At 37.2% G+C, this 27,756-nt stretch overlaps 4 protein-coding genes across 7 annotated transcripts; 2 read left to right on the top strand and 2 right to left on the bottom strand.

Moving 5' to 3' along the window:
• Positions 1 to 209: 209 nt before the first annotated feature.
• LOC105970969 (ARM repeat superfamily protein) lies at positions 210 to 6,147 on the bottom strand. 3 transcript variants are annotated; one of them, XM_012995810.2, is made up of 9 exons: positions 5,965 to 6,147; positions 5,672 to 5,738; positions 4,640 to 5,375; positions 4,166 to 4,360; positions 3,977 to 4,079; positions 2,737 to 3,398; positions 1,553 to 2,245; positions 576 to 741; positions 210 to 452 (listed from the first exon to the last, which is right to left on the bottom strand). In XM_012995810.2, the coding sequence occupies exons 3-9, from the start codon at positions 5,294 to 5,296 to the stop codon at positions 436 to 438; spliced, it is 2,493 nt and encodes an 830-aa protein (XP_012851264.2). In that variant the 5' UTR covers positions 5,297 to 5,375; positions 5,672 to 5,738; positions 5,965 to 6,147; the 3' UTR covers positions 210 to 435. The 3 variants fall into 3 exon arrangements, with proteins under 3 accessions (XP_012851264.2, XP_012851265.2, XP_088679810.1); XM_012995811.2 differs by having other exon boundaries at positions 4,640 to 5,380; positions 5,965 to 6,135; XM_088823684.1 differs by lacking the exon at positions 210 to 452 and having other exon boundaries at positions 571 to 741.
• Positions 6,148 to 6,682: 535 nt separating this feature from the next.
• Positions 6,683 to 16,162, bottom strand: LOC105970930 (cycloartenol Synthase). 2 transcript variants are annotated; one of them, XM_012995756.2, is made up of 20 exons: positions 15,899 to 16,051; positions 15,633 to 15,680; positions 15,087 to 15,365; positions 14,266 to 14,451; positions 14,036 to 14,125; positions 13,712 to 13,906; positions 13,523 to 13,607; positions 12,538 to 12,704; positions 12,213 to 12,401; positions 11,702 to 11,815; positions 10,525 to 10,647; positions 10,292 to 10,414; positions 10,087 to 10,185; positions 9,316 to 9,372; positions 8,864 to 8,910; positions 8,499 to 8,642; positions 8,102 to 8,279; positions 7,496 to 7,576; positions 7,212 to 7,295; positions 6,683 to 7,039 (listed from the first exon to the last, which is right to left on the bottom strand). In XM_012995756.2, exons 3-20 carry the CDS (start codon positions 15,282 to 15,284, stop codon positions 6,926 to 6,928), a joined length of 2,274 nt encoding a protein of 757 aa, XP_012851210.1. In that variant the 5' UTR covers positions 15,285 to 15,365; positions 15,633 to 15,680; positions 15,899 to 16,051; the 3' UTR covers positions 6,683 to 6,925. The 2 variants fall into 2 exon arrangements, with proteins under 2 accessions (XP_012851210.1, XP_012851209.1); XM_012995755.2 differs by lacking the exon at positions 15,633 to 15,680 and having other exon boundaries at positions 15,899 to 16,162.
• Positions 16,163 to 19,464: 3,302 nt separating this feature from the next.
• LOC105971025 (Pseudouridine synthase family protein) lies at positions 19,465 to 23,761 on the top strand. The gene is made up of 9 exons (XM_012995873.2): positions 19,465 to 19,683; positions 19,905 to 20,010; positions 20,448 to 20,629; positions 20,863 to 21,008; positions 21,493 to 21,584; positions 21,727 to 22,058; positions 22,572 to 22,638; positions 23,219 to 23,278; positions 23,395 to 23,761. Exons 1-9 carry the CDS (start codon positions 19,547 to 19,549, stop codon positions 23,578 to 23,580), a joined length of 1,308 nt encoding a protein of 435 aa, XP_012851327.1. The 5' UTR covers positions 19,465 to 19,546; the 3' UTR covers positions 23,581 to 23,761.
• A 406-nt stretch (positions 23,762 to 24,167) lies between these two features.
• PRK2A (Leucine-rich repeat protein kinase family protein) lies at positions 24,168 to 27,161 on the top strand. The gene is made up of 3 exons (XM_088824108.1): positions 24,168 to 25,221; positions 25,337 to 25,975; positions 26,186 to 27,161. Exons 1-3 carry the CDS (start codon positions 24,561 to 24,563, stop codon positions 26,794 to 26,796), a joined length of 1,911 nt encoding a protein of 636 aa, XP_088680234.1. The 5' UTR covers positions 24,168 to 24,560; the 3' UTR covers positions 26,797 to 27,161.
• The last annotated feature ends 595 nt before the right edge of the window (positions 27,162 to 27,756 follow it).

Here is a 27,756-nt window from a genome sequence, read left to right as displayed (position 1 = left end):
AATGGGCTCGAGCTCGAGCTCGACAAAATTGACACGAGCTCGAGCTCGAGCCAAAAAAAGAGGAACTCGACGAGCTCGAGCTCGAGCTCGACAAAATAAACTCGAGCTCGAGCTCGAGCCAGCCAAAAGAGGCGAGCTCGGCTCGAGCTCGGCTCGTTCACACCCCTACTTTGCATTACCACTATCTAGTTGTACGAAAAACGACATCGTTTGAAAAAAAATGAGTGTTCTCTAATTGAAAGGGGAATATAGAAAGGAGAAAAGGTGGTGCACAATTACACTGATACAGTACTGATTCATCTTTTAACAGTTTAAACAACTGAAGTTAGTCATATAGACCAGCATTAAGAGACAACACTTATCGAATCGAGACATCAATTACTCGTTTTTCATCTTCTTTTTTTCCCCATGTAAAGTAGATTCATTGCATCCAGGCTAGCAAGATCCGTTTCCTGTAAACAACGATGCAAGTTCGAACGAAAAGCGGTTGATTCGGATAATTCAGATACTATGCAAATGAACTCTGTTTGAGCGGTGCTAATTAAGGATATATTCGAACGTTAAAAATGACTAACCCCAGAACTGGCGTAAGGTTTTGGCGATCTCAGCAAGGCATTTTCTCTCGGGAGGGTTAAAAACGTCCAACTTAGCGGCTTCCGGGATTGTGTATAGAAGGTCTCGCTTTGCTTTTGCGGAGAGTACCAGGTAAGTCGGTCCGTGGATGTTAGTCAGACCAACAAGCTGAAGCAAACGAAATATGATTAGCGAATTATGCAATAAAATTATGACCAACATTTGCATCGCAAGATATGAATTATAGGACGATTACTTTATGAAAAGATATCAAAAAAGAAACTCTCAAGGTGAAGCTTTGGATTTATAGTGGAGAAACAAAACCGTATTCTCACTGAGGAAGCATAAAACAGTTTTCTGCTTCATATGCATAACGCAACACAAATATTTCCTAAAATTTGAAAATGCGTAACACTGTTCAGATAGATATAAAGCAGGAGGTCACTATTTCAAATTTACTAAATTAACGATATATTTCTTGAGGGCCCATCAAGTTCCATAATCACAAGTTCTGACATATATTCTTGCGTTTGGGAACCCCATCACGATAATTAAGAAGCGTTCCAAATCCTTTGTGCAAAGCTATCATCTATATCTTACTAAAAACTTCCTTCGGTGATCCAAAATTCAGTAATTTCGTATGCATGTCATGAACTCCATACAAAAACCTAAGGCCCCGTTTGGTTGGCAAGATAAGATTAAATAATCTAATGAAACCCAATTATTTTGTTGGAGCTCGCGACGTCCAACAAAAAAAACTCATTAGAAGGCAAGATAAGGCAAGATAAGCCATGATTATATAATCTTGGCGGGTCGACTCGACAATTTATTGGGAATACCAAACATCAAATTAAGTCCAACTATTTAGTTAATCCTGGCTTATCTTGGCAACCAAACGGGGCCTAAAAGTATTGGCGAAAGGACTACACATACACTAACAAGCTATGTCAAAAACAAATTAGCATCCAAAATAACTTGCCTGCTGCAGCCAAGGAATTATGGAGTTGACGAATCTTTGCTCCATTAAGCGTGAGACCAAGTTGCTTAATAGTTCACTCGCAGTCTTGTCTGATAAACTTTCCAGAACAGGGCCTGTTTTATCTAGAAGCTCAAATAAAAGAAGTTCATTCCTCGAACACAGAGCTTGAGCATATGCCGAGTCCAGATCCCCGTCGCACAAATAGTCTTTCATAACTTCCCACTGGCTATCCCTAGGCTCCAGTTTATTTAGCCTTGACTTAGCAGGAGGAACCGGATAAAACACGCCATTTTTGCTCATTTGATCTTCGTAAATTTCTGGGCAATAGTTTGTCGGAGCTCTGTTTCCTAGAGAATTTTTGCTTGGCTTAAGCGTGCCATCACTCCACATGTCGGAGTTTTGTTTCGCAAAGATGTTTGATCTGTTTCTGGTAAATGTGTTCTCCTCTCGACCTGCTGCATGTTTACTTGGTAACGGAAGTTGCTTGTTGCTATCGACAGACAGCCTTGGAGTACATGTAGAAAGCCTAGGGGAAGCAATGCTTGGACTTCTCTTCAGAAGTCTAGTTGCCGATGTATCTGAATATCTCCCACCATTAGCAAGCTCTTGTGCCATTTTGTCAACCACAAGTTCAAGGTTTGAGACCTTTGACTGAACCATTGACACACTATCCATCATTGAAGTCGTAAATGCCTGAAAATAGAAAACCAGAACTCGTGCTTAGTTGCTCGTAAAACTTCAAAATTCCTGGGGAAAAAAAGAACCATCTAATTCAGCTTAGAATTTTTTGGCAGATGATTCTAGTGTGACAAGGGGTGTAATGGGTGGGAGATAGTATAATAACATAGTGAAAAACAATTAGCATGCGCTCCTATATATGAACACCCAAAGAATACGTCATCGTTACATTACTTAACAAAGAATTTATTTGACATTTCATTAGATTTAGGAACTCTAGATGATTATGTCTCCCTGCAAGTTCTTGTTTTAAATATATGAGTAGTTCATAACTTGATAAGAATTTTGTCTGCCGTTATACTATTATTATGTACTTCTTTCATGAAGAATATTACATGCAGTTGAAGGTCAGTCCTACAGAGCAAATTCAGTAATTTCAGATCCCAATCCTAATTGTACAACAAAAAATCATATGAATGAAGTGGTAAAGAAAACGAAAGCAGTACCTTCAGCATATCCACCAAACTAGATTGCTTGTTTTCAATCTCCAAAAGGTGCTTTTTGATTACCATCATGTCTTTTTCTGTTTGTGAACAACACTCATTCGTGGTGCGCAAAGTTGATTCTGTAATAGTTGAATCTAAGCTTCTACGGTCATGCATTTTCGCCAAGTATCTCTGCTCTTCAATACTAACTTCATCCGCTGCAAATCTTTGACTAGTTCCAGTTGACTTCACTAAACTGGCATCATCGAAACCATCAGAATGGGTCATGACAACCTCCGATTTCATGCATTCAGTGAAAAGATTAGAAACAGACGAGCATTCTTGTTTGTCCTCCACTTCACCATATTCATATCCAATATTGCTACAACCTCTGACATCAGAATTTATTCTCTCGCATCTCTTGATAAGAGAACTACCCTCGGATTCATCATTATGATTCTCTGCTACTGAGATGTTACGACTCTTTGGAACTGCAATTTCAATTTTCCAGTTAGTAGTTCCGGAATGCTGAGATTTCCCGGAATAAGTTCTTCCAGCTTTTCCAGAAGAGAGAGGAACCCTTTTCTTAGCCAATTCACTACCATATCTCATCTCTGTATTACCCTTCAATGTTGAGACACTGGCACTAGAAATATCACCATAGTCATCTCTATAAGATGTTCCTGCAGGAGTTAGATAACTTCCACATAAACAACCAAAGTATGTACTAGCAAAGATGATGATACGATAAAGAGAAAACAGGCAGATGACATCTAATATCAGAATTGACGAGATCATACTGCATCTTCTTCATGAAACACGAAAGCTAGATTTTATACAATATAGCTTAGAAGGGCCACTGTTCGTTCCACGCATGATAATAATGTGGCACTAGATGGAACTGCATCAAATATAAATGTAGCGCCCAGCAATGATGCCAAGTCCTGTTTATTTCATAATTCAGGCTTTCAAGTTTGTGAATTTTCTTATAAGATTTTAGTTAATAATTATGACTTGTGACACATGTGGACTTAAGCTGACTTATAGCCCTTAATCATTCCGCATAATAGATTGCAGGTGATACAAAATTTGCAACAAATAAATAGCTCCGATCCTAACTTTTGATTCATCACGAAACACAAAATATTTTTCAAGCATAATGTAGCAAGAGCATTCTTTTCCAATCCACTGCAACATAATACGCCATAAAACAACTTTCTTAACCTCTTCGCACATCAGAACATGGGGTTTATAAGAATACCTTTGATAGAAGATCCAGTTTCAGAAGGTTCGGGTGTATCAGGCCCAGGAATATTTCTCCAAAGCTGCAAGGCCTGCAAAGCTATGTCCCTAACTGGTTTCACCTTTTAGGGGCAAACATGAAACTCCAAAGTTAAGCATTTTCAAAACGAATCTTCTGGGGTAATAAATTATTAAATAAACAGATAACCTTGTCGAACCGACATGTTTCAAGACCACGGATACATGATGCACGATACGAGCCTAGGCATGCTGCACTGCAAGAAGCAATATCTCCCAATGCTGCACATGCAGCTTTACGTGTTGCCCAGTCACTGCTCTTCAGTGATTCCTGAACGCTTGTGAGTGCAGCAGTTAAAGAACTGTGCGTTAAAGTACCACCAGCCTGAAATATCAACGAAGAAACAAGTTTATTACAGTGGTACAAATGCACCGCCAACTGAATTCCGCATATTTTAACATTGACTTTGTCATATAACAAGTCCTCGAGGAAACGACAGAACACTAAACACAATTCTTGAAATTTGAATTGCAATTCATTGGCTAATGAATGATACTTCAACTGTCGCTTGATTATTACAATCAAATTCGGAGTAATAAATTATATGCCACAGGGTTACGGGGGAGAAATGAAGAGAAATTATGGGTGTTAACAAAGACTCACCAGAATGATGCTCCTGTTTAACTCAACGACTGCCGGCTTTGCCATGAAATGGGGATTCTTCAACAACTTATTAGTTTTTGCCAACATCTTCTGCAAAACCATAGGAGGAGGGTCGTGGATATTGTCAATGACCTGCGACAAACACATTGCAGAACCAGACTGCACTTGCTTGTTCTGCTCACCCAGGGCTTCAAAAAGCGGCCTCACTAGCACCACAAAAACCCCATCAGCCTCGAATCTACCGCTACTGCTCAATTTTGAAGCCAAGACACCAAATGTTTCTACACATGCATCTCTTACGACAGAATCCGAGTCCTTTAGCCGCTTGACAATGCTAGCCACCATCTTTCCGAGATGTGGTCCAACAAGACTCTCATGGAAAGTTGCAAGTGTGCCCATAAGGCGAACACACTCTTTGCGAACTGCACTTTTCTTCTCAGTATCTGTGTCTAGTATGCAAGACAGAAACGGGGCAATTCCATCTGGCGTCAAGCATTCGATTGTTTTCTCGAGCTCTTCTACCCCGAGTTGGCAAGTGTCCCTATCTGCAAGCTTGCTCAGTGCAAGAACCACACGCTGCTTCAGCTCAAAAACAGCTTGCTTATTACTCATTTTCGACATTGCTTTTCCTTTCACCGTATTTACATGTGTCTTCATCTTATTTAGAAAGTGAAACTGAACTCCCTTCAGTCAAAATTTACCCCACCATCAACTTCTAAGCTCCCATTCGCGACGGCTGTCCTACGAAACATAGAAGGAAAAAAAATTCACAATAACAAATGGAAATGTATTACAGAATCCGAAATTAATAGTAGAAAAAAAAACATCAATTGAAACTCAGCTAGTAGCAGTCATTCACAAATTCTTCCAATAACAAGTAAACGAAGTTATTTATTTCAATAATCTTAGAGACGGAACCAGAAAATATCTAACCCAGTACAATTACATACAACACAATCATAAAATTAACACGAAATTACCCTCAGAAATTCAAAAAAAAAAAGTTAAAAAAAATAAATAACAAATACTTACATAAGAAGCCAACCATTTTTCCACCTTCACGGAAGAGTAATACTGTGATGCAGCAACGCTACAAGCACTGCATCGAGATTGAAGAAGCAAACGAATTAAATAATATATAAAATAAGCTGGATGTAAAAAAAAAAAAAAAAAAAAAAAAAAAAAAAAAAAAAAGTGCTACAGTTCTGGCATGAAACTACTTTAAATTCAAAATTCGAAGACATATAGTAATAAAAAGGGAATTGAAAAACAACGAATCTCAGTACAGATGAGGAAAAGGAAGGCGGAGTTCAAGAATATCTCACCCGTCCGTACTCACGCACAAAGAACGGGGCCAGTGTGTGTGAGAGAAAGTTAGAGTGAGAGTGATAGTGTGAGAGTGTTAGAGAGAGAAAGAAGACAAAAGCGTTCTTACTTGATGGGGGTTTTGAGTTTTGGCGCTTCAGCTTAGGTTTTCGAAATTGTAGGTGGGTCCTTTTCAACTCTGCTTCAGAAAAGGTATTTATTTACTATTTTGGAGTTATTTAATTATTTGTTTCAAAATTCAAATTTCATTTATTAAAATTAAAAATGAAACAAAAAATCATTATGACATTTTAAATAGTTGTCTGGAAGTGACCAGAGTCAACTGACATGCGTTTCGTGAGCCAAATTACGAAAAAATTCCTTATATTTTGATGATTACAATAATCCCCTCAACTATGTATTGTTTTACTAAAAAAATTCATATTCCAATAAGTAAATTTGACCCCACCAAAATTACTTGATAATCCGCCATTATGTGTCATGTCAAGTATAAAGTAATACACAATAAGTACGTGACATATAGAATATAGTACGAACATAAGGGTTTTTTCGTAAAACAGTGCATAATTAAGAGAAGTGATTGTAATTATCCAAACATAAAGGGTTTTTTCATAATTTGAACATACCTTAGAGTGGGTCATGTCAATAAAATTATCTCACTAGTTGTACTATATCAGCATTTCTTTTAATTTGATCAGTGAGTTCTAACAAATAAAGTTAAGGAAAATTACATTCAATTGATAGATATTAACTAAATTAAATACCATCAACATCCCATTTGTTTTTCGATCTTTTAGAGATAATTTTCTCAGGAAAAAGTTCATTACACAAATTGAATAACGAAACCAGCTAGGTTCGGAAATGAGCTACGAGACGAAGTGCATCCAAACGGGATAAGTTATATAGTAATTAATAAATAAGGCTAAAAACCGACTGCGAGATTCATCTGCAGTTGATTATTCATTGGGTGCGTAGAACCCTGCACCGGTATTCTCCTAGAGCCCATATCGGAAATATATTCCGGTATGCTGCGTATGTGATCATGCAATTCTTATTGAACACCCCCATTATCTCCTAAAAATCACAACATGGGGAAAAGGTTAGGTCAAGATAATCTGCTGAACGGATTCTTGAATAAAAATCATCATCTCGAGAAAGGACGTTTAAAACGCGAACTTTTATATATTCAAAAGATTTAACAGAGAAATGCCGTTTTGTAACTTGGAAAACAACAGAACTGAATTACCTGTTGTGGGAAATCTCCATTTTCACATTGCGAATTAATTAGGACTTTGGCTGCACGGTGCAAAGGCAACGGGTCTCTTTCAGCCTGCGGGATAGCAGGATAATAAGGTAACCGTACGATTTGCATTCAAATAAGTAAAATAGGAAGAATTTGACTTTAATCTAATAATAAATCCCGGCAGACAATTTAAACAGAACTATATACATCAAATTGAGCAGGAAATCAGAACAACAGGAAAGGACAAAAACATGCAATCCCTATAATTCTTGCGGTAACTAGTTTACCTGCCCGGCATCGATGAGAGTTAGCAAAGCCCATCCCGTATTTACCACATGAGACCTGTCGCCTTCTAGATTTGAATACACCTGAACAGATGAAGCATCGATTTAGTAGTGCTGTTTTTCATTCTAAAGGCATAGCACTAATTGAAAATGTATAGCATCAAAACCCAATTTCAGAAACTCGACCAAATCAAGAACTATTTTACTTTCAGTATATTCCTGAGATATATGCATCCTACTTAATATATATTTTCATTACAGACTGAAAAGAAGAATGCTTAAGATTTCTGAGTCACATTAATTCGGTCATCGAGGTCTCGAAGATATAGTCTAGGGTCCCGTATGTAAGCCTATGCATGCAGTTGAAGCATGGTATTTTCGTCCCTAAATTGGTTTTACATTCACTTCTACCACAACTAATCCAACAAGATTGATGTCAGGTGCCCCCCCACTTAAACTTGTGCCGCGGGTCTATTCTTCCAACAGTAATAATCATGTTTGCATATCTATTAACTCAGGAACTACCACGGAATAAACCAACTATGGTACTAAATTTTTCAAATATTAAAATTGGTCACATTCACACAGCACCAGACGAGAAATGTCAACCTTGTTTTGGCATGAAAGATAACTCTCTCCCCATCCACCACATGGAAGCTGTTTAGACAGCAGAAAATCACAAGCCTTGCGAATGGCAGAGCAATTGCTGTAGCTTCTCCCAGCTGCCACCAGGCCTTTTACCCCAAACCATGTTCCGTAAGTGAAGCAAACTGCCCAAGAACCATACCTGTCACAAAGTTTCGTTCATGGCTCATAGTCAATCGCTATATTAAATAGAAATCAAAATACTATGTGCATAACTAATAGCTGATCAGCAGAGACACACAATAATAAGACAAAAGCCAAGGAAGAAATCGAAATATGAAACTTCATTATGCATTATCAAGCCTCACGCATGCTCCAACAAGTATTAGAAAAGGGCAAGGTACTGAAAAGGAAAACTGACCAAGAGCCATCTGTTGCTTGAATCTTTTCCATGAATTTAGCCCCTTTTTCGATACATCGTTCCACTTCTTCTTTTCGATGCCCAGGATATAATTTCTTAAATGATGTCAATGCTTGAATAGCAGCCGACGTGCATTCTACGTAGCTACAAAGTCAGTGAAGTTCAAATCGATTAGAAGGGGGTAGAGAAGACTACCAACTCTTGGGTATTTGTACATGATATATATATATATATATATATATATATATATATATATATATATATATATATATATATATATATATATATATATACACACCTCTTATGTAATTTCACACTCTTTTGTTACTACAGAAAAGAAGTAGAATAAACGAGAGATATCTTACGGATAATCAATAACAATGTCACCAAAAGTTTCAGCAGGGTTGATTAGCTGCGAGAAAAGCATACAGAATAACATCACAAATTTGATATAAATATAGTGACAGCACAGAAACTTATCGAGCTTGTGCAGCGTGTAGAATGCACTAATAATGATTGAATAAGACGCATAATTCTGTGACTAGATGGCCAAAACATGTAGTAGAAATTAGCATAAGCATGTTCCATATATTTGTATAATTATCTATTAAAAACCGCAAATAAACGTGTAAACAACAATAGTCCTCTAGAGCTTCGACAGACCAGATGTAACAGCCATTAACCTTAACTACTAGTTTCCATTTAAGCTGTCATTACTTCTCAAACAATCAAAATAAAGTACTTAGCATTCAAGAAAATAAAATAGAAGAAAGTAGTTCTGCAGTCTTGTAAATAAGATATATATAGAAAAGCGTACCTCCAACCAACTATATGATCTTGTGAGTTCATACGTTGCAAAGCCTCCTTCTGCGTTCTGCAAAATGTGCCATGAATATTCTCAGATTGGCGAAATGTTAACTATATGAATATTTATTAGATGTTATACTTAAAATGCAGTCACGAAGGACGAATAGACAATCAGAATGCATGTGAACCTGAAGAAGGCATATCGAGATCCACACTGAAATATTAATTTGTTGTTGTTTCACTACTCTGACCATAACTTGGTTTTATGGAACTTTGTAGATTATTTAGGTTGCCAAATTTGAAAAGTTTCAATAACTACCAAAATTGTACAGATGTCACAGCAGAAGCATTAATTTTATTAACAATCAACTGATCGAATTACCTCACTCGAGTTTTCAAGTTGACCAACAGTTCAAAGTGCGGGAAGATAAAACATATTTTAGATGGTATCAGTTACAGTAGTATTTGCGGTTGAGTTTAAACAAAGGAGTAGTTTTCAAAACACCTGAAGGTCTAATAATTTAACTTTCCACCCTTATAGAGTTTCGATAGCTCGGACCAATCTGAGTCAACTAATATTAAGTTAAGCATGAAAATGTCCATCAGTCTAAGTTTTTAAAATTTAAATGTAGTGTTATAATCCATAATCACACCATATTGCAGATTAGCATAGTCCACATTGTCCCACATATATCATCTGCCCAAATCCACAGAATAATATTTCGAATGTTACTCAGCGTATTTCAAAGAGAATAAGCTATTCTTTAAACAAGTGTAGTACCTGTAGTGAAAGAACAACATTCACAGCATCATAAAACCGCTTAGCATCCAGAGGCTCACCAATAATCTGTGCTGGTAATTTTGACAATAACAGAGATGCCTGAATAACAAGCATGCATTATCAGGATAATGAACTGTCTGTATAAATGTTGGGAAAAAATTAAAATAAATCAAAAATGAGAAACTCTTCAGATTAAACTTGTTACTTTCAGTCCCTCGGCAGTGCAATCCGAAATAGGCCAACCATGGTCAGCAGTTGAAAATGGCCAGGCACCTTTGGATATGTGACGATACCAAAAATCTAAATCCCCAGGGCAATCATCTAACACCTTTAAAATCAAAGATAAAGAAATTATAAGATAATCAACATGGACTATCATAGTAAACAGTGTAAGTACACAGATGTCATGGATGGGATAAAGGAAAACTGAATGTTAACCTGTGAATTCTTTATGTATGTATGTGCTTTTTTTAAAGTTGGGCCAAATTCTTCAACAAGCTCTGTGGATAATATGGCTTGCACAGCAAAGGAAGTATCCCATGCCTGACTTCCATTGTATCCCTGAAAGAAAATATTGCATAATAGTTAAGTCTGCTATGGCGCATTCAAAGAAAAATTCACTTGAGCAATAACAAAATAACTCGATTAAAACAAAGGTGTCTTCCATATCTTAAATCTGTCAACTACGGAGACACTCATAGCAATTGGTCCAGGTTAGACTCAGACCATGTGGTTTCTACGAGTTACAAGAGGTAAACGACGTGTATGTAGCTCGATACTCTAGGCCTAACAGGTTTTTGTTCGAGATATGGGTTTTTCATTCTGTCACTACTTCCCCATTTTAATTTGGTCTTTTTTCTTCTTTATTTCCTCTCTTTTGCCTTTTCTTACTTCTTTTCCTTTCTTGGTTGCTTTATGTTTTCCTAAATTTGAATGTTTTCATTTCTCTTTCTTCTTTGCTTCCACTTGTTTTCATTTTTACACTGATCTGCTTCCCAACCTTCCCCACCCAGGCCTTGTTCTTGCTCATGTTCTGGGTCTTTGAACTGGGCCACTGCCTCTTCTCTCTTGCAGATTCAGAGGGGTAACTCATCACGCTTCTCAAGGACTCTTCTCTTTCCATATTTGATATGGGATCTAACAAATTTTGATCAAATAAATGGGTCTAGCATGTCAGGTTTGAGCTTTTGGGTCTGGATTAGAACAAGAAGTGACTATTGTCAATAGGAGAGGAGACTCTTGTTCTCTTAAGGTCAAATCCACCAGGTCTATTGCCGTACCTGCTTTTAGAAAAGATTAAATAGCAACAGATTTTCAATTTGTCTGCATCAACTTGTGGTGTGTCTCGTATAATGGTATCTAAGAATGTAGATCATGGTAAAAACAAGATACATGAAAAGGAATCTAGGTGTCTAATGCCATCGCCACATAGCACAGACATTGAAACTCTGTTCACATGTCCCAGAGATGGCTGGGTGATCCAACACTAGAGTTGATTTTGTATACGAATGAAAGCTATATCTAACAGATCCCTCCAGCAGAAGGTAAAATAGGATGAAATTGGACTCTGAAATCTATCTGATGAGTGTGGGTCTAATATACAAAAAAATGTTACCTGCATTTTCATGCCATCTTCTGCAACCCACAGGTAATCATATATTCTTGGAAGATGTAACTTGAAAGCTTCTGAATTTGGATCTTCCACCCAACAGCAAAGCATATTTAGCACCTGAATTTTGAATAAGGAAGACATAAAAAAGGGTGAGATGTTTTAACAATTGCAACATGTTGGCTTTCACTTTATTGAGTTAAGTCAGTAGAAGAAACAACTGAGACACAATATGAAGGACTTCTACCTACAAACCGAATATCCATCAAAAGTGAAAAAGGCTAAAAGAAATTGTCAACCCCACAATTTTAATAGAAACAAAAGACCACTGAGGGTAAGTTTCTCAAAGAATCACAAAAACTACCTTAGTAGGCGCATATCACCTACCCTAAAATGTATTGCCATATCTTTTTGTTCACATCATTTGTTATTTCATATTCAGCAATGCTTCCCACTCAGAAAGAAATGGAAGTTTTCAACTCCTTAGAACTACGGAAGGTAAAAATTTCAAGTATACCTTGTTTACAGGGCCTATACATATATAGCGTGTGTTTTCATCTTCATAATGTACATGCTCCATAACAGTGCGAAGAGCCTTATCTCTCAACTTTTTTCCAGGCCAATTCATGAAAACAGGTTCCGCAAACTTGTGGAGAGAAGCCCAAAGTATATCTTGTACAACAGGGTGTGGGTAGTATAGATCTTCCTGCATGAGACACACAGTGAGAGATTGATCGATAACTTGTAACCTATGATTAACAGACCTCTTTCAATGTTTTGCTTATGATTCTATTACAAACTACAAAACCTTTTTAAATAACTATATAGGTGGCCATACAAACCTTTGCACATTCATTGCGAGCTTTGTCCCAGTCTATTTCATGATATGGAACTGAATAGAGCTCCTTCCTCAGAGAAAGAACCGTGGGTGTAATTGGGCCAACAAATCTTTTTCCATACAAATAGGACATGGGGAGATAAACCATTCTACAATGACACCACATCCTTCCTGTAAAACAAATGAAAGGAAGACTTCTGTTCCTTAGACAAAATAATATGCAGAAAATGTCACAAGGAAATGCGTTCAGTTGAACCAAGTACATCATTAAAACACAGATGGATATCCTCAAAAAGGTATTTTAGTAGAATGATTTAGCACATAAAAGAAAATATGCTTCCTTGGAATGCCAATCAGGTCTTACAAGAGTATGAATAGAAACACAATTTATTAATTTAGGCATACCATTGGCAATTTATAGCTATGTCTACAAAGGATGTATTAAGTAGACATACACTACAAACAAAATTATTTCCTAATTTTCTATATCAGACTCATAATCTGTTATCAAATAATGCATAAGAATAAATATGTCAATTTGCATCTTGTTAGAATAACAATCAGTTTCATCCCACCAAGGAATCAAGGATAGTAACGGAATGGGCCACAGTAAAGATCAATACTCAGCAGCAACTCTGAATAATGGGTAGAGAAATTGAGTAGTGATTTTATTGTCTTTATAGAGACAACAAGGTGGATTTATGTTTTGTTTGGAGTAGGACCGAAGTCATGAGATTAATCTCCTAGGTCGGAACAAGTTGATAGGAACCCCTTTGTTTCGCCCCCATATCGTCACACGGGAGACATGGGGCGAAAAAAGGAGGAAAGGGATGGGGTTTCTCTAAGATATAATGCAGGAAGCGAGTATTCTTTAGTTATATTGTTTCAGCTCTTACAAGATTGCGGAAACACTTAAATTATTTATGAACGCTTACAAGAATTTTAAATAGACTAAAGAAAGAGAAATAGGACGTAATAGCAAACATTACCTGGATGAAATGGAACAATATATGGGAGAAGCCATATCTCAGGTGGCAAAGGATTGTTTCCAGACCATTCAAACACCCCAAGTACCTAAACATACAGGAAAACAAGAAAAATAAGAATCAAAAGTCATCATACTAACGTAGAAACAGGAGTAAATCATATAAACAGCAAGGCGAGGGATAAGTCTGGACCGAGAGCCACATCTTTCCCCACGATGTTATTGCAGTGGCTCCACCATGATTCAAAATCCAGTCTCGACCTTTCTCCATCGCTCCATCTCCTTCATTCGCCCCTTCACCAAGCAACCTCAAAGTAACATAGGTCAAAACAGAACCGAACATGGTGCTTGGCCCCTCAATGTGCAGACCCCATCCCCCGTCGCTGTTCTGTTACATTACATGTTTAGCAGTAAGCACATGTTCCTCAAATGTATAGAAGATACATAAATATTAGATACCTTTGGCATATTCTAGAAGCATAACACCATAAATTTACATGTAGAGTTCAGTCTTCACCTGATGATTGTAAAGATAGCGACAAATCTCACGCTTGTGTTCTTTTGACAATGTTGCATTTAATGCCCCGGTAATAGATAATGCGATAACCTGTTCCAAAAACGAGGAAAATTGATATATAAAATAATGACTAATCTACGACAGTTGTCCAAATTCCCAAAATCGGTTTCTTCCAAGAAGCAAGGTGACAACTGCTGAGAAAACATCAAGGTCAATATTCAAACACTCACCAGGCCAGGCATTAGAAACATTGGACCTCCATAGTCTCCTGCCCAATGACCATCGTGAGCTTGCAGGGTTGAATGGAAACTAATGGCCCTCCTCAATGTATCGGTTACTTTGTCTTCTGTAATTTCATCTATATCTTTCACTTTTACTTGGGGCAAAATTGTGGTGTTCGGATTCTCCTTCGTAAACTAATATTCAAAATAACAGAAAACTGAAAGTTATTCACATAATTTCGTAAAGATCAAAATATAGTTAGTTAAAAAAAAAAAAAAAAAGTACTATGATAGATTAACAATTCAAGTCACCCATAATTTAGTACTTCACATACGTACAAATATGATCAACAATGCTACGACTGTTCAGCTGTTTAGATACTCATAGGAGTTCTTTTGTTTTGTCCACATAACAGTCTTAGATGGCAATCAAATCAGATAAGACAAGAAAATATAGCTGAAAATTTATTACTTTCTTAGAAGCCATCTCTCATAGTTATTAATATGCCATGGATTTACATTGTCAACGTTCCTAAATCCAACCCCACACTAAGAATTCATTAACTGTTGGCAAACAGCATTGAGAAAAAAACATTCCTCTGTATTACTCCAACAACCTTTGATTACACAAGTTATGCAATTTAAGATCAAACGATTAAACTAACTGCACTAACAAATAAAAATTAGAAATTTAAATAAATTTATTTGCTCAAACATAAACTTCAGGCATCTTGCAGATAAACATGGAACAACCCGTAACATCAAATGACGAAATCGAGTAAATTAAACAAGTTGAAAAAATGAAAATAAATATGTACGGCCTCACTAACTTGAAGTCTCATGAGAAGATCAGCAGAGTGCTTCTGCTCGAAACGATGTTTAGTAAACTGCTCTCGAAGCTTCTCGATCTCGGCCAGATCTTCAGAAGACCCGAGACTGGGATCAAATTCCCAGATTTGGCGGCCGATATGTCCATTTAGTGAACGCAACCACGGGCTTGATCCCTCCGCAATTTTCAGTTTCCACATTACAATTTTCTCCTTTTACCTCTCTCTCTCTCTCTCTCTCTCTGACCGTATTGTTTTCTGTCTGATGTATAGCACTCAGCTCTGCAGACAAAAATACATAAATAAAATTAGGGCAAAATTATATAAGTACCACTAGCAAAAGAGAAGATAGTAAACCAAAAGGAATTAACATATACGATGATAAACTCCTTGGTAGAAATGCAATTTCTTCAGGTTAAGAGATCAAACAGCAAAATTGAACCAGATTTAAAAAAAACATTCATGAATCCATTCATTTACCACAAATTTTTATATCTGATGTAGAATAACTGGCATTTGAAATTGATAAATACACTATAATTAACATACATGCAACTTCTGGGAACCACCAAAACAAGTTTCCGTATCCCACAATTTCTGCAGTTAATTCAATCTCCAAAATGAGAATCACTAAATCTGTTAGTTATAACATCACATGCATTTCAACTTTCAAGCAGCGGATTCAATTTAACAAAATCAAAAAAAAAAAAAAAAAAAAAAATATGCTTCACGAAAATGCAGAATCACAAAAATCAGAAGCGCAAAATCGCTTCATCTGCACAATCGAAATCATGGATGAAGATGAAGAAACTTACAGGAAACAAAAATGGAGTAGGAGTTGAATCGGAGTTCCTACTGATCTGATCCGTGAGAAGTAAAAAATGAAGAGTGAAATACAGGGCGGACCCGACTATGAGAGAAAGAAGCCAAATTACGGTAGTTCACCAAAATTGTTGGAGCCATTTTTTATTTTATTTTATTTTTATTTTTTATTTTTTTTATATATAAGTAGGAATATTTATTCATATTGGTGAAATTCTACATTGTATATGATATTTTGAATACTTTTGATATTTCTCACAAATCCGATAAATTAATAACCTCGATAAAATAATAGTTTTTCTTGGTCTGATTATGTGAAAACTTTCACGTATTAAATTATTAAATCGATAATTCAATGATTCGCTAAATTAATAGGATTTTTAACTGTATTAATTTATAAATATTTAACTGCATATAATTACAAAAAGTACGACTTATTTGCACTCATATCCAAACAAAAATCAATCCTACAAAAAACCCCATCCTCTTGTATTAAATTGCACTCCTATCCAAACTAAAATCAATCCTATAAAAAAATCCATTCTCTTGTCTATTGCCTGAAATACCCCTCGCAGTACTATTTACATCTATTGACCCCACATTTTAACAAAAATATCGCATTAATCCTCATTTTCACTATTTTTTTAAAAGATATTTTTTTGTCTAAACATTTTTTTTCCCGGCCGCTGATCAACATTGATGGCGGTCTCCGGCATTATTATTTTTTTTTAATCGAGTATTATTACATACTATATACACGTGATGTGATGCTGCATTCACGTGTTCTCAATACATATTTTAATAAATTATAGCAGGCTTAGATTAGGTGATATATTTTAATAGATTAGGTGAGAATATTTATTGATTTTAATTATATATGTATAAAAAAAAAAAAAAAAATTATTAATTTTCAGTTCAAAGACAGTGAGAGTCCAGTTGGTTGTAAACTTCTAGAAGCTGTAGGCCCAAGAGCTATGTGGCCCTTTAATTTTAAATTATCATATATATATCTAGAATTATTAATGCTAAAAGTAATTTGGCACAATTAGGCCCGTTTAATAAATGTGGTAATAATATGCTTTTAATAAAGGGTTAATATGCTATGAGTCCCTCAAACGAAACCGAATTTGAACTAAATGACAAGTTCAAATTCATTTTTTTAATTAAATCCTTAATTTCAAATAATATATGGGCCACATCCCTAATTTTTTTTTATCCCTATCTTGCCCTTATACCCTAAATTATATAACCTACATATATTCACGTTTCTCCAATTCAGATTTATTTCGTTCTTTTGGTTTCTCTCACGTTCTCTCTCTTCCTCCATCTCTCACACAATCTGTGTATCTTTTTTCAATCCCGTTTTTTTTTTCTCGCCCTCTCTCTCACCTCTCCATCCCATACATATCTCTTGCTAATTAATTCAGTAGTAGCCGAGCCAGGGATTGTGGTGGAAAGGGCGGCGGCGGGGGCTGTGGTGGAGGAGGAGTCGGCAACGGCGATTGTGGTCGAGGCAGCGAGCTGTGGTGGTCGAGATGGCGGCGAAGGGTTGTGGTGGTCGAGGCGGCGGCGGGCTGTGGTGGTTGAGGCGGCGGCGGCGGGCTGTGGTGGTCAAGGCGGCGGGCTGTGGTGGTCGAGATGGCGGCGAGGGGTTGTGGTGGTCGAGGCGGCGGCGGGGTTGTGGTGGTTGAGGCGGCGGCGGCTGGCTGTGGTGGTCAAGGCGACGGGCTGTGGTGGTCGAGATGGCGGCGAGGGGTTGTGGTGGTTGTGGCGGCGGGATGCGTTTATTGTGGAGATTTGATCTTGATCTTCAAGAGATTTTGTTTGATTTGGGTTCAAAATCGTAAATCTGGTTTTCCCAAAGTTGGTAGGTGACTACGGTTGTGACGGATGCACACGTTGGCGGCTAGGGTTTGACGGCTGCTGCGTTGACGGCTAGGGTTGGCGAGGATTGTGTGTTTGTTGGCTGCTAGGGTTTGGTAGTATACCGTAGTAGACCATAGTGCACCGCAGTATACCATAGTCTACTATAATATTACAACAAATAAATTATTAAAAAATAAAAAAAAAATATATATATATATATATATATATATATATATATATATATATATATATATATATATATATATATGTAAATTGAATTAACAAAAACGAAAAACGAGTTTTGTTTTGTAGTTTTCAATAATATTGTAGAATTTTTTTTTAATAATAGTGTAAAAACGATAGTACACCATAGTACACCATAGTACAATATAATATACCATAGTATTTTTAAAATTTGATGAATTATTTAACAAAAAAGAAGAAAAAAAATGTTGAATTATTTAACAAAAAAGAAGAAAAAAACCGTAAGTTTCAAAAAAATGTTATAAATAAGGAAAAAAAGTTGTTTATATATAATAACGTAAAAAATGTAGAGTGAAAATTGAAAAAATAAAAATGCGTGAAAGGGCATTTCTGGAATTAATTTAATAAAGGATGTGAAGCAAATGTTTAGTTGAGCTTGTCATTTAGTTCTAATTAGTTTTGTCACCAGGGACCTATATCTTAAGACCCCTTTAATAAATCTCATTAGTCTTTCATCTCCTAAATATTAACTGGTATTCAATTTCAGATTGGATAGTCGAAAAAAAGTAATTAAGTTTAGAATTGGTTCTTGTATAATTATTCGTGTTTATCCGGTAAAATTATACGAAATGTACTGAATTTCGGTAATAAAAAAAATTCAGTATGCTCAAATTTCATCTAATTTATTGAACCGTTGATTACATAAGTACCGGAAAATTATTAAATAATTTAAAAAAGTAATTATAATTACCAAAAAATTATGTCGTTTACTAAAATGAAATTTGTTTATTCGAAAGCCCTATTGATGTGGACCCTATTGTCCAAATATCCTTTTGAATTAAAAGTCATACACAAAGCCAAGGTCGTCTCACCCACTGCAACTGTTAAATCATACCAAATAGCCCAACACAGGACATGCTTAAACGGCGGATATGATTACATTCGGCCCAATGTCATAAACAAGGGTGAAAAGCCGGCCGGCATTGTGACATCGACTGAAAAGAAGTCCACCAACCAACAACGAGCTCGTTTAGGACATGCAGAGCAACCACAGAGCGACCTAGGAAGCATATCACCTTCAGTAGGTAAAATGAGCTCGTAACAAGTTTGATTTGATAAGACAAATGTCCCACCAGACTCATCCTTGAATCTCGAATTTTAGTAGACAATAGTTCAACCCAAAATATTTAATCGTGTTAAACTCAAACCTTTTCAACTATTGAAAATTTTACTAAAAATAAACAACATGCAAGAACTTCATTTATGCAGTAAGTTTGGAGTGTTGAACTAGTCTAACAACAAGTTATCAAGTGAATTGAGTTATTATAATATTTTATTAATAATTAGATTTTAATGAAGGTAATTTTATCATTCTAAAAAGTTATTTTAACTAAAATCAATTAAAATTTATGCTGGACAATTTCGTACAATACTACGGTTTTCCCCCTAAAAATGGACTTTTAGTATTGAACATTTTTCTTTTTGTTCCTTTTACCAAATAAGTTTTTTCAATAGGGACTTTTTGTTAATTTTCCCAAATATTTATTATTCGCAATAGCGGGAAGGTATAGATGATAAAGCAGCCGGCGGCGGCGGCGGCTGGACTGCGGCTGAGAAACCTGATGGAAAACTCCGCGCCTCCGCCTCCCAAGGGTTACATTCACTACCAACACAATGATGCTTGCAGCCTCTCCAGATGGAACGCCAAGTAAGTCAATTTTTCCTTTCTCCCAACATTTTTTTCATTCTGTTTTCGGTATGTGTTTACTCAGTTTGATTTGATTCGGATTTCAACTTTTAATTGGCTGCTGGTATCATCTGGAATCTGTATAGACTAATTTAGGTTTTCGTATACCAATTTATGGAATCTGGATTCAATTGTTTCCCCCCCTTTTTTTTGCAATGATGTGAGGTGTTTGATTGTTACAGGGAAAGCTATCAGTTTATGTATGAAAAGCCATGGCAAAAGGTTAATGATTTTTACCTGGACGTGGTGAACGGTCGTCGATCAGTGTCTGAATTGTTCGAAAGAGAGGTGCGCATTTTTGTAAGAGTTACAACAGTTTTGATGTTAACTCAAGTTTCACTGTTAATCTTTGTTTCAAGAGATGTGATGTTGAGAAGAACTACTGAAAATTTTAGACGATCGTGAATTTCTCGTTCGTGTATGTAAGCAAATAATTGGAGATTCGAGTAGGATACGGGACTTATGTCATTCCTAACATATGCACTCGAGTTATGTTTTCCTTCAAATATGCGATCTAGTCTGTTTTTGCTAGTTTTTTGAACATGCCAAATGATCCATTCTCGGTACATGCTACTTTTCTAGGTGATCGTTCTCCTTCCGTATTTTTGTAACAGTTGCATTAAAGCTTTACCCTCTTCGAGGAACCTTGTTGGAACTACAAGAATCTTAAATGTTTGTTTCGTAGTATTTCTTCATTTTGTTTATCAAAGTTGTATATTACACAGACATATGCTGTACACGATGGTGCTGAAACTATAGAAGATTGTGATAAACCTGATTTGATGAGTGTTCGAGCTAAGGATAGGAGTGGAAGATGGGCAAGAGTGACATTCAAAATACGGCTCTCGTATCACGGAAGTTCTTTTGATGGGTGGCAGAAACAGCCTGGTTTAAATACTGTTCAAGGGTTAGCGTTCTCCCAGTTTTTCGTTAAATTTTTATAACTTTAATGGTGAAACATAAACTAATGATCTATATTTATGAGTACTTGTTCTGACATTTATCTTTACCTGATATTTTGAAATGCCTTCTGATTGGTGAAAAACCAATCGGTAAACAGGTTGATTTAAGAATGAGCTGTTATGTATGCACAAGCTATGTTGAATTTAATTGTCGTCTTTAAATGTTTGCTGTGAACAGGTTGATTGAAAAATCTCTCGGAAAATTTGTTGATGAAGATAAAGCACAAATGTTGAAAGAAAAGAAATTGCCAGTAGATTGCTGTGTTACAGTCGCTGGGCGCACAGACAAAGGGGTGACAGCTCTTGAACAATTTTGTTCTTTCTGTATGTTTGTTATTTCAATCTGGCTCTATTTGTCTATACATATCACTCACTCACAAACAACTTATGTAAATATATGTAATGCTTATATATTCGTCTACCTCGGAAAAAAATGCATTCTTTTAATTATTCAGAATCATCTTTCTTTGTCAATTTGTCACCACACAACTCATATTAAGAATATTTCCTTTCCCAGGAGACCTTCATGTGTCTATTTAGTCTGACAAAAGGGCATCTGCCGAACTAATAAAAAAGAGAAATGAAAATTGGGTTCCGTTTAAAGCATGTTTAAAAGCTTGTCTGTTCTATAACAGTAAAGGCTGAAATTACAGTATACAGAAAGAATACAAAACCTCTATCTGAGATCCGTCCTGGATGCAGGACTGCCGGTTGAATAAATCACTTATAATACGTATATATTTCAGACTTAATGACATTATCTGTTGTGTATAATTTGAATTGCTCGTCCGATTTTTTATATGGTTAGATACGTGGAGAAAGGATATCAAAACTGTAGACATCGAGGATGCAATAAACGGTGTAGCTCCAGGAAAGATAAGAGCCATTTCTGTTTCTCAGGTATCACTTGAGCTATGAAAATTATGGCCATGATTTTTTATTCTGTAATTATACTTATGGAAAATGTTTAAGAACATGACCGCAAGAACTTACAGAACGCTACGATAACATACTGATGGGCACATAATATATATGTTTTAAGGTCACACGTGACTTTCACCCTAATTTCTCTGCAAAGTGGAGACGCTATTTGTACATATTTCCGTTTGATGACGAAAACGTGGATGATGAAGCCAGTCAATGCGAGAAAAATGTTCTGGATAGTGATGTTTGCCATGATGGTCGATACGGTGAGCTCCCTGGTGTGGAGAATTGCGGAAATGAAATTGACGATTATGAACAGACTGAAACACAAACTGGACACAAACCACTCAGTTTTGATGTAAGCTGTGTTAACCGTCTATTACATCACCTGGAAGGAAAATTGCTTTCTTTTAGGATGTTTGCACGAGATACTAAGGCCTCGAGAAACATGTAAGACTAATAATATTTTATGTTGTTAATTTTTTTAATCAAATTTCCTCGCAATTATTTTCTGATTAGACATTGTGCTCCTCCGGCTCAGGTCCTTGTATAGCACAATATGAATTTATTGCAGCCAGTCTTTCGTCACTTGTCATTTAGTTTTACAAATATCTTGGCTTTTTGGTGGCCATTGCTAATGCATCGGTTAATGTTTCAATCTAAAAAACGCGCTTTGATTTACTATAGGGTATGCCCTCATATGAACGTTGACACGTGCAGAATTGTCTTTTTCTTCCATTAACATATAATATGCATTTACCCAAGAAGGCCATATCCACGTTTTCATTTATTTTACCTTTGTCCTGTTGGAAGAGGAAACAAGCAGTTGTCGTGAATAGGAACTGACCACTATATGCATATCCGTAATAAGTTGAAAACTATGAACTTGAAAATTAGATTCTTCAATTGTTGGTTTTTTTCAAAGGACTGACATTCTATCCGTATTTTTTTACGACATTGCAGTGGTCCACCAACAGAGTGCTTTATCTTCCATTCACGGGCTTCAGAGGCCTATATACGCTGTCCAAAGGTTAGCAAATGATACAAAATCTTACTTTTGCTTTTTTCTTTTTTTCTTTTTCTATTTAGCCGTGTAAAATCGTTTCTCTCCTTTTCGTAAAAGATGTGGTTTGTTCGGTTGTAAATACTTGAATTCGTTTAGCTATGTTAACGATCATGTCACGTAGTTGATAGTAGCATGTGAAAATGTGAAATAACCTGAATAAACGTTTATAAATATTTGGAGTGTTTAAGCAGTTACAGAGATGTTGGTTCGATATTAGGCAGGGCAAAAGCCAGAGACTTCATAGGAACAAGAAACGGGATATTTGAGGATTGGGTCGACACTTGACAGTGGCAAGTAGTAATACTTGTTTGGCTCATAAATATTTCTACGCATAGAACTCGCTAAATTATTTTCTTGGGGTGGTGAAAAAATCAAATCACTCGAAGATTAGACACCTGTGTAATCTACTATTTTTTGAATCCAAATTGTGCGCCCGTGCATGCTTTATAGACCTAATCATGATCACGTGCCTTCACTTACACCAACTTACATGTTTATTTTTTTGATTCTGATTTTGTTTGAATAATGTTTCCCTGTATGAAAGGAGGGAACTCGCTCGAAGATAATGTGCATTGAGTTGGTCGCCAATCGCTTCTTGCGGAAGGTAGCCACTTCTCTCATAAACAGAAAGAGAAAATAATAATAATAAAAAAGAAAAGAAAAACAACTTCGTCTTTTTCCCGATTTGACCGTTTTGTGGTTGCCTATTGTGGTTTGCAGATGGTTCGAGTTCTTGTAGCAACAGCAATTAGAGAAGCAGCTGCAGGTGCAGACGAAGATGCACTGCTAAAGCTGATAGATGCCACATGTCGGCGAGCCACTGCTCCACCAGCACCTCCCGACGGTCTTTGCCTTGTCGATGTCGGATATGCCGAATTTGATAGAAAAAATTGCTTCATCCATTGATTTTTATTCATTTTTTTAAACTCTAAAATTGACTTTTAATCCTTCTAGAAATTGTCTCACCTTATACAACTCAAAAAAAAAAGTAAAAAAGATCAGATAGTTTGAATATCATGTTTATGTTTTGTATGTCTGTATAACCGTTGCTTTAGCCTGTGAAAATTATGGTTTCATTTGCAGTCTACATTATTGCTATTTGTTTGTTTTGCTATTCTAAGGTGGTCTGTATGCAATACCTAATCTTAGGGAAGGGTGATAATATAATTTAACCCAATATTTGATCTAGAATAAAAAAAAATTCAACAAGTCAACTTTGAGGAAGTCTAAATAAAAATATAGGGTAAATTTACGTTCGTACCCTTATCATATCAAATTCAATGCAATCTTTTAAATTTCGCGGAATATTCTCAAGTTTGTATTCGTTTTGTGCAAACATACAGTTTCTGATGCACCACAATTTGATATTTACAAACCAAGAGATTTACATCATCTTGTTTCAAATTTTTGTTTCAAACTGTGGAGCTCGAATGTGTACAAACTGTTGAGAGATGATTGTAATTACATGAACACAAGGGGCTTTTCCGTAATTTGATCTTACGCTTAATGGTAATTTACCCTAGTTAATATGCAGTCAAGTTTTTGAAGTGTATTGAAAGGCGTAGCGTACATTTCTCATGCAAAAACCACAAAATAATATCTCTCCTAACACAAATATAGATAGGAGAATAGTCTTTTCTTTTTCTTTTTGTTTCTTTCTTTTTTTATTTTTGTTTTTAATTAATTAATTAATTAAATAATTAATTAGATCTCCCTCCATCGTCTCCAATACAATCTCCTGCATTTTGTTTTCTCCTGCATTCAGTTTTCCGCCTCCCCTGGAAAAACAACACCACCCATTCTCGTTCACACCACACTTCCCCCTCCCCACAGGGGCGCGCCACCCCACCGGCAAAGTGCGCGGGCGGCCCCCGTTTCAACATCAAATGTCTCCGATACGCATCGTCCTTCTCGTCATCTTCCTCCTACATTTCGCCGCGGCGGCGACGGCGGCCTCCTCCGTCGAGCCGGAGGCGGACATCCTGATCGCCTTCAAAAACTCCCTCGACAACGCCGACGCACTCTCCAGCTGGGTGCAGGGCGGCTCGCCGCCGTGCAACGGCGACCAGGAGAATTGGGTGGGGATTTTCTGCGAGAATGGAACTGTTTGGGGGCTCCAGCTTCAGAATTTAGGGCTGGAGGGGGTAATTGACGTCGACGTGCTCGCGAAATTGCCCAATTTGAGGACGATGAGCTTTATGAACAACAAATTCGACGGGTCTTTGCCGAATCTGTCGAAACTAACCAACATGAAATCGATTTATCTCTCGAACAATGCTTTTTCCGGCGAGATTTCGCCGAGTACTTTCTCGGGGATGGAGTCGTTGAAGAAGCTTCATTTGGCCAACAATCAATTCACAGGTCAGATTCCGGCTTCTTTGATTGTGCTGAAGAAGCTGAAGGAGCTGATGCTGGAAAACAATCAGTTCGAAGGCGAGATTCCCCAGTTTCCGGCCGGCTTGATTAGGACTCTCAATGTTTCCAACAACAAACTCATCGGCGAGATTCCCCTCTCTCTCAGTAATTTCCCTGCTTCTTCTTTTGACGGTTAGTTCTCTCTCTCTCTCTCTCTCTCTCTCTCTCTCTCTCTCTCTCTCTCTCTCTCTCTCTCTCTCTCTCTCTCTCTCTCTCTCTCTCTCTCACATGATAGTCTGGTAAACAGGCAACAAAATACTATGCGGTGCCCCGCTGGCACTATGCCCTCCCAAGCAGCACCTCACCCTCGGATCAATAATTATCGTCTCAATCCTGGTGGCGGCGGCTTCTTCAGCACTCATACTAGTAGTCTTCATCCTCCGCCGCCGCAAGCAGATCCCCCAGCCGCCGGAGGCGGCAGCCGCCGCCTACGGCCACCAGAAAAGACCAGACCTGGACAACATGGAAACAGGCCAACTATCCTCTGTTCCGGGCTCCGGCTCGTCCTCACCGGAGAAACTCCACCATCACGGCGGCGGGGGCGGCAAGAAGTCGTCGGAACCGAGCGTGAAGATCACGTTCCTGAAAGAGGATAGGGTCAGGTTCGACATGACGGACTTGCTCAAGGCGTCCGCGGAGATCCTCGGCAGCGGCGTGTTCGGGTCCACGTACAAGGCGGCGTTAAACAAAGGTCAGGTGATGGTGGTGAAGAGGTTTAGGCACATGAACAATGTGGATAAAGGGGAGTTTCATGAGCATATGAGACGGCTGGGGAGGCTGAGCCACCCGAACGTGCTTCCGATTGTCGGGTTTTATTACCGGAAAGAAGAGAAGCTTTTGGTCACCGACTATGCCGAGAAAGTCAGCCTCGCCGTTCATCTTCACGGTATGTATATATATATATATATATATATATATATATATATATATATATATATATATATATATATATATATATATATATATTCTTGATTGAATACTACAATAATGTACAATCTCTCATGTTCTTTTTTAAAAATTAATGAACTATATATGTATATATTCTGGTTATAAAATCCTGACTCCGCAACTGCTTTATCTATCTGCCACATGGCAGGCAATAGATCGCAGAGTCGTCCGTGTCCAGACTGGCCGACACGGTTAAAAATAGTGAAGGGAGTGGCGAGAGGGCTAATGTACCTCTACAACGAGCTTCCGAGCCTGACGGCCCCACACGGCCACTTGAAATCGTCGAACGTGCTCCTGGACGGGTCCTACACGCCGTTGCTGGCGGACTACGGGCTAGTGCCGGTGGTGAACCAGGAGCACGCTCAGGAGCACATGATCTCCTACAAGTCGCCGGAGTACAAGAGCAGCGGCCGCATCACCAAGAAGACCGACGTGTGGAGCCTCGGCATCCTCATCCTCGAAACCCTGACGGGTAGGTTTCCGTCCAATTTCCTGCAGCACAGCGGCGGCGGAGGCGGAGGCAGGGCGCCGGTGGCGGCGACGGGTGATGTTGACGTGGCGGCGTGGGTGGAGGCCGCCGTGGGTGACGACGGCGACAACGTGGAGGTTCTTGACGCGGACATGGAGAGGGACGATCGTTCCGTGGTGGAGATGATGAAACTCTTGAATATTGGATTGAGTTGCTGCCAGGTGGACGTCGACATAAGGCCCGACATTAAAGAAGCCGTCGAGAGGATCGAAGAGGTTAAGGAATATTAAAAGAGTACAGCATATATATACATCTCGTACGTAACTCAATCGATCTCCGCGAAAGCCGGGAAGCTTGTCGTCGTCGGCTGGCTGTCGCCTAAATTGCTCAAAGTTAGATATATAGAATGTGTGTGTTTCTATCTACAAGTTGTTTGTTTTGAGCCTTATATTTTGATTTTTTTTTTTTTTTATTTAGTTTGATTGAAGTGGTTTTGGTAGAAACTGACAAAAGTGATCGATAGAGATCATCAGTTCATTGTGTGTGTGTGTGTGTGTATGCGCAGCAGCCAGATTGTTATGAAGATGAATGAATCATGCAACAAATCATGCCAAAACTGTGGGTTTGTATATATATCTTTCTGGTTTTTTTTTTTTTTTTTTTTTTATTTATTTATATATTTATTATTATTATTTTTTTTTTGGTTTTTTTGGTGTAGCAAATAATCATGTATATAATAAAATATGCCTTGTTTTTATTGAATATAATATTAGATTAATTAATTGGTTGGTTTTTATTATATTCAGCACATTTGGCGTTTTTTTTTTTTTTTTGTAATAGATAAAATGCACAAGCTATCATGCACGTATATATATTCCCTCCCCATGCAGAGTTACTCCATGCAGATCTTAATAGGAATGAATATACAGAAGAAGATACAATATGTTGCTTTATATCATATTAATAAGATAAATTTAACTATTTGAAAATTTTAGTTATAATATTTTGATTTTGTGAGACTTTTAATTTGAAATAGATTTTTTTTTAAATAAAGTTATATAAGATTTGAGTTTTAAACTCTTTAAAAATTAGTCTCCTCCCTTGAAGTTGATTATCATTAACTAACATTCAACAATCACTTTCGATGGCTGATTTAATTTGTTGTAAATCGATTATATGAAAAATAACTGCATTTTGTTGTTTATTCATAACACTATAGTAAAAATTAAAATACTATAGTTTAATGATTT

Source organism: Erythranthe guttata, chromosome 10, assembly GCF_056151865.1.
Source record: "Erythranthe guttata isolate IM_541 chromosome 10, IM_541, whole genome shotgun sequence".
NCBI classification, from domain to species: domain Eukaryota; kingdom Viridiplantae; phylum Streptophyta; class Magnoliopsida; order Lamiales; family Phrymaceae; genus Erythranthe; species Erythranthe guttata.
Note: the sequence above shows the minus strand (reverse complement) of the source record. Positions and strands in the feature narration are given on the sequence as shown.

Bases quoted from the DNA above. Each gene is read 5' to 3' on its own strand.
- LOC105970969 (XM_012995810.2), bottom strand. From the start codon at position 5,296: ATGAAGACACATGTAAATACGGTGAAAGGAAAAGCAATGTCGAAAATG. The intron at 3,399-3,976 runs GTATTCTTATAA...TAACTCCTGCAG, and splicing joins AACTGGATCTTCTATCAAAG to GAACATCTTATAGAGATGAC. The intron at 742-1,552 runs GCAAGTTATTTT...CGTTTGCTTCAG, and splicing joins TAATTCCTTGGCTGCAGCAG to CTTGTTGGTCTGACTAACAT.
- LOC105970930 (XM_012995755.2), bottom strand. From the start codon at position 15,284: ATGTGGAAACTGAAAATTGCGGAGGGATCAAGCCCGTGGTTGCGTTCA. The intron at 13,608-13,711 runs GTCCAGACTTAT...CTGTATGTTTAG, and splicing joins GGGGAAAGATGTGGCTCTCG to GTACTTGGGGTGTTTGAATG. The intron at 9,373-10,086 runs GTACTACACTTG...CACATTTTGCAG, and splicing joins ATGTTGTTCTTTCACTACAG to AACGCAGAAGGAGGCTTTGC.
- LOC105971025 (XM_012995873.2), top strand. From the start codon at position 19,547: ATGATAAAGCAGCCGGCGGCGGCGGCGGCTGGACTGCGGCTGAGAAAC. The intron at 20,630-20,862 runs GTTAGCGTTCTC...TGCTGTGAACAG, and splicing joins GGTTTAAATACTGTTCAAGG to GTTGATTGAAAAATCTCTCG. The intron at 23,279-23,394 runs GTAGCCACTTCT...TGTGGTTTGCAG, and splicing joins CCAATCGCTTCTTGCGGAAG to ATGGTTCGAGTTCTTGTAGC.
- PRK2A (XM_088824108.1), top strand. From the start codon at position 24,561: ATGTCTCCGATACGCATCGTCCTTCTCGTCATCTTCCTCCTACATTTC. The intron at 25,222-25,336 runs GTTAGTTCTCTC...TCTGGTAAACAG, and splicing joins CCCTGCTTCTTCTTTTGACG to GCAACAAAATACTATGCGGT. The intron at 25,976-26,185 runs GTATGTATATAT...GCCACATGGCAG, and splicing joins CCTCGCCGTTCATCTTCACG to GCAATAGATCGCAGAGTCGT.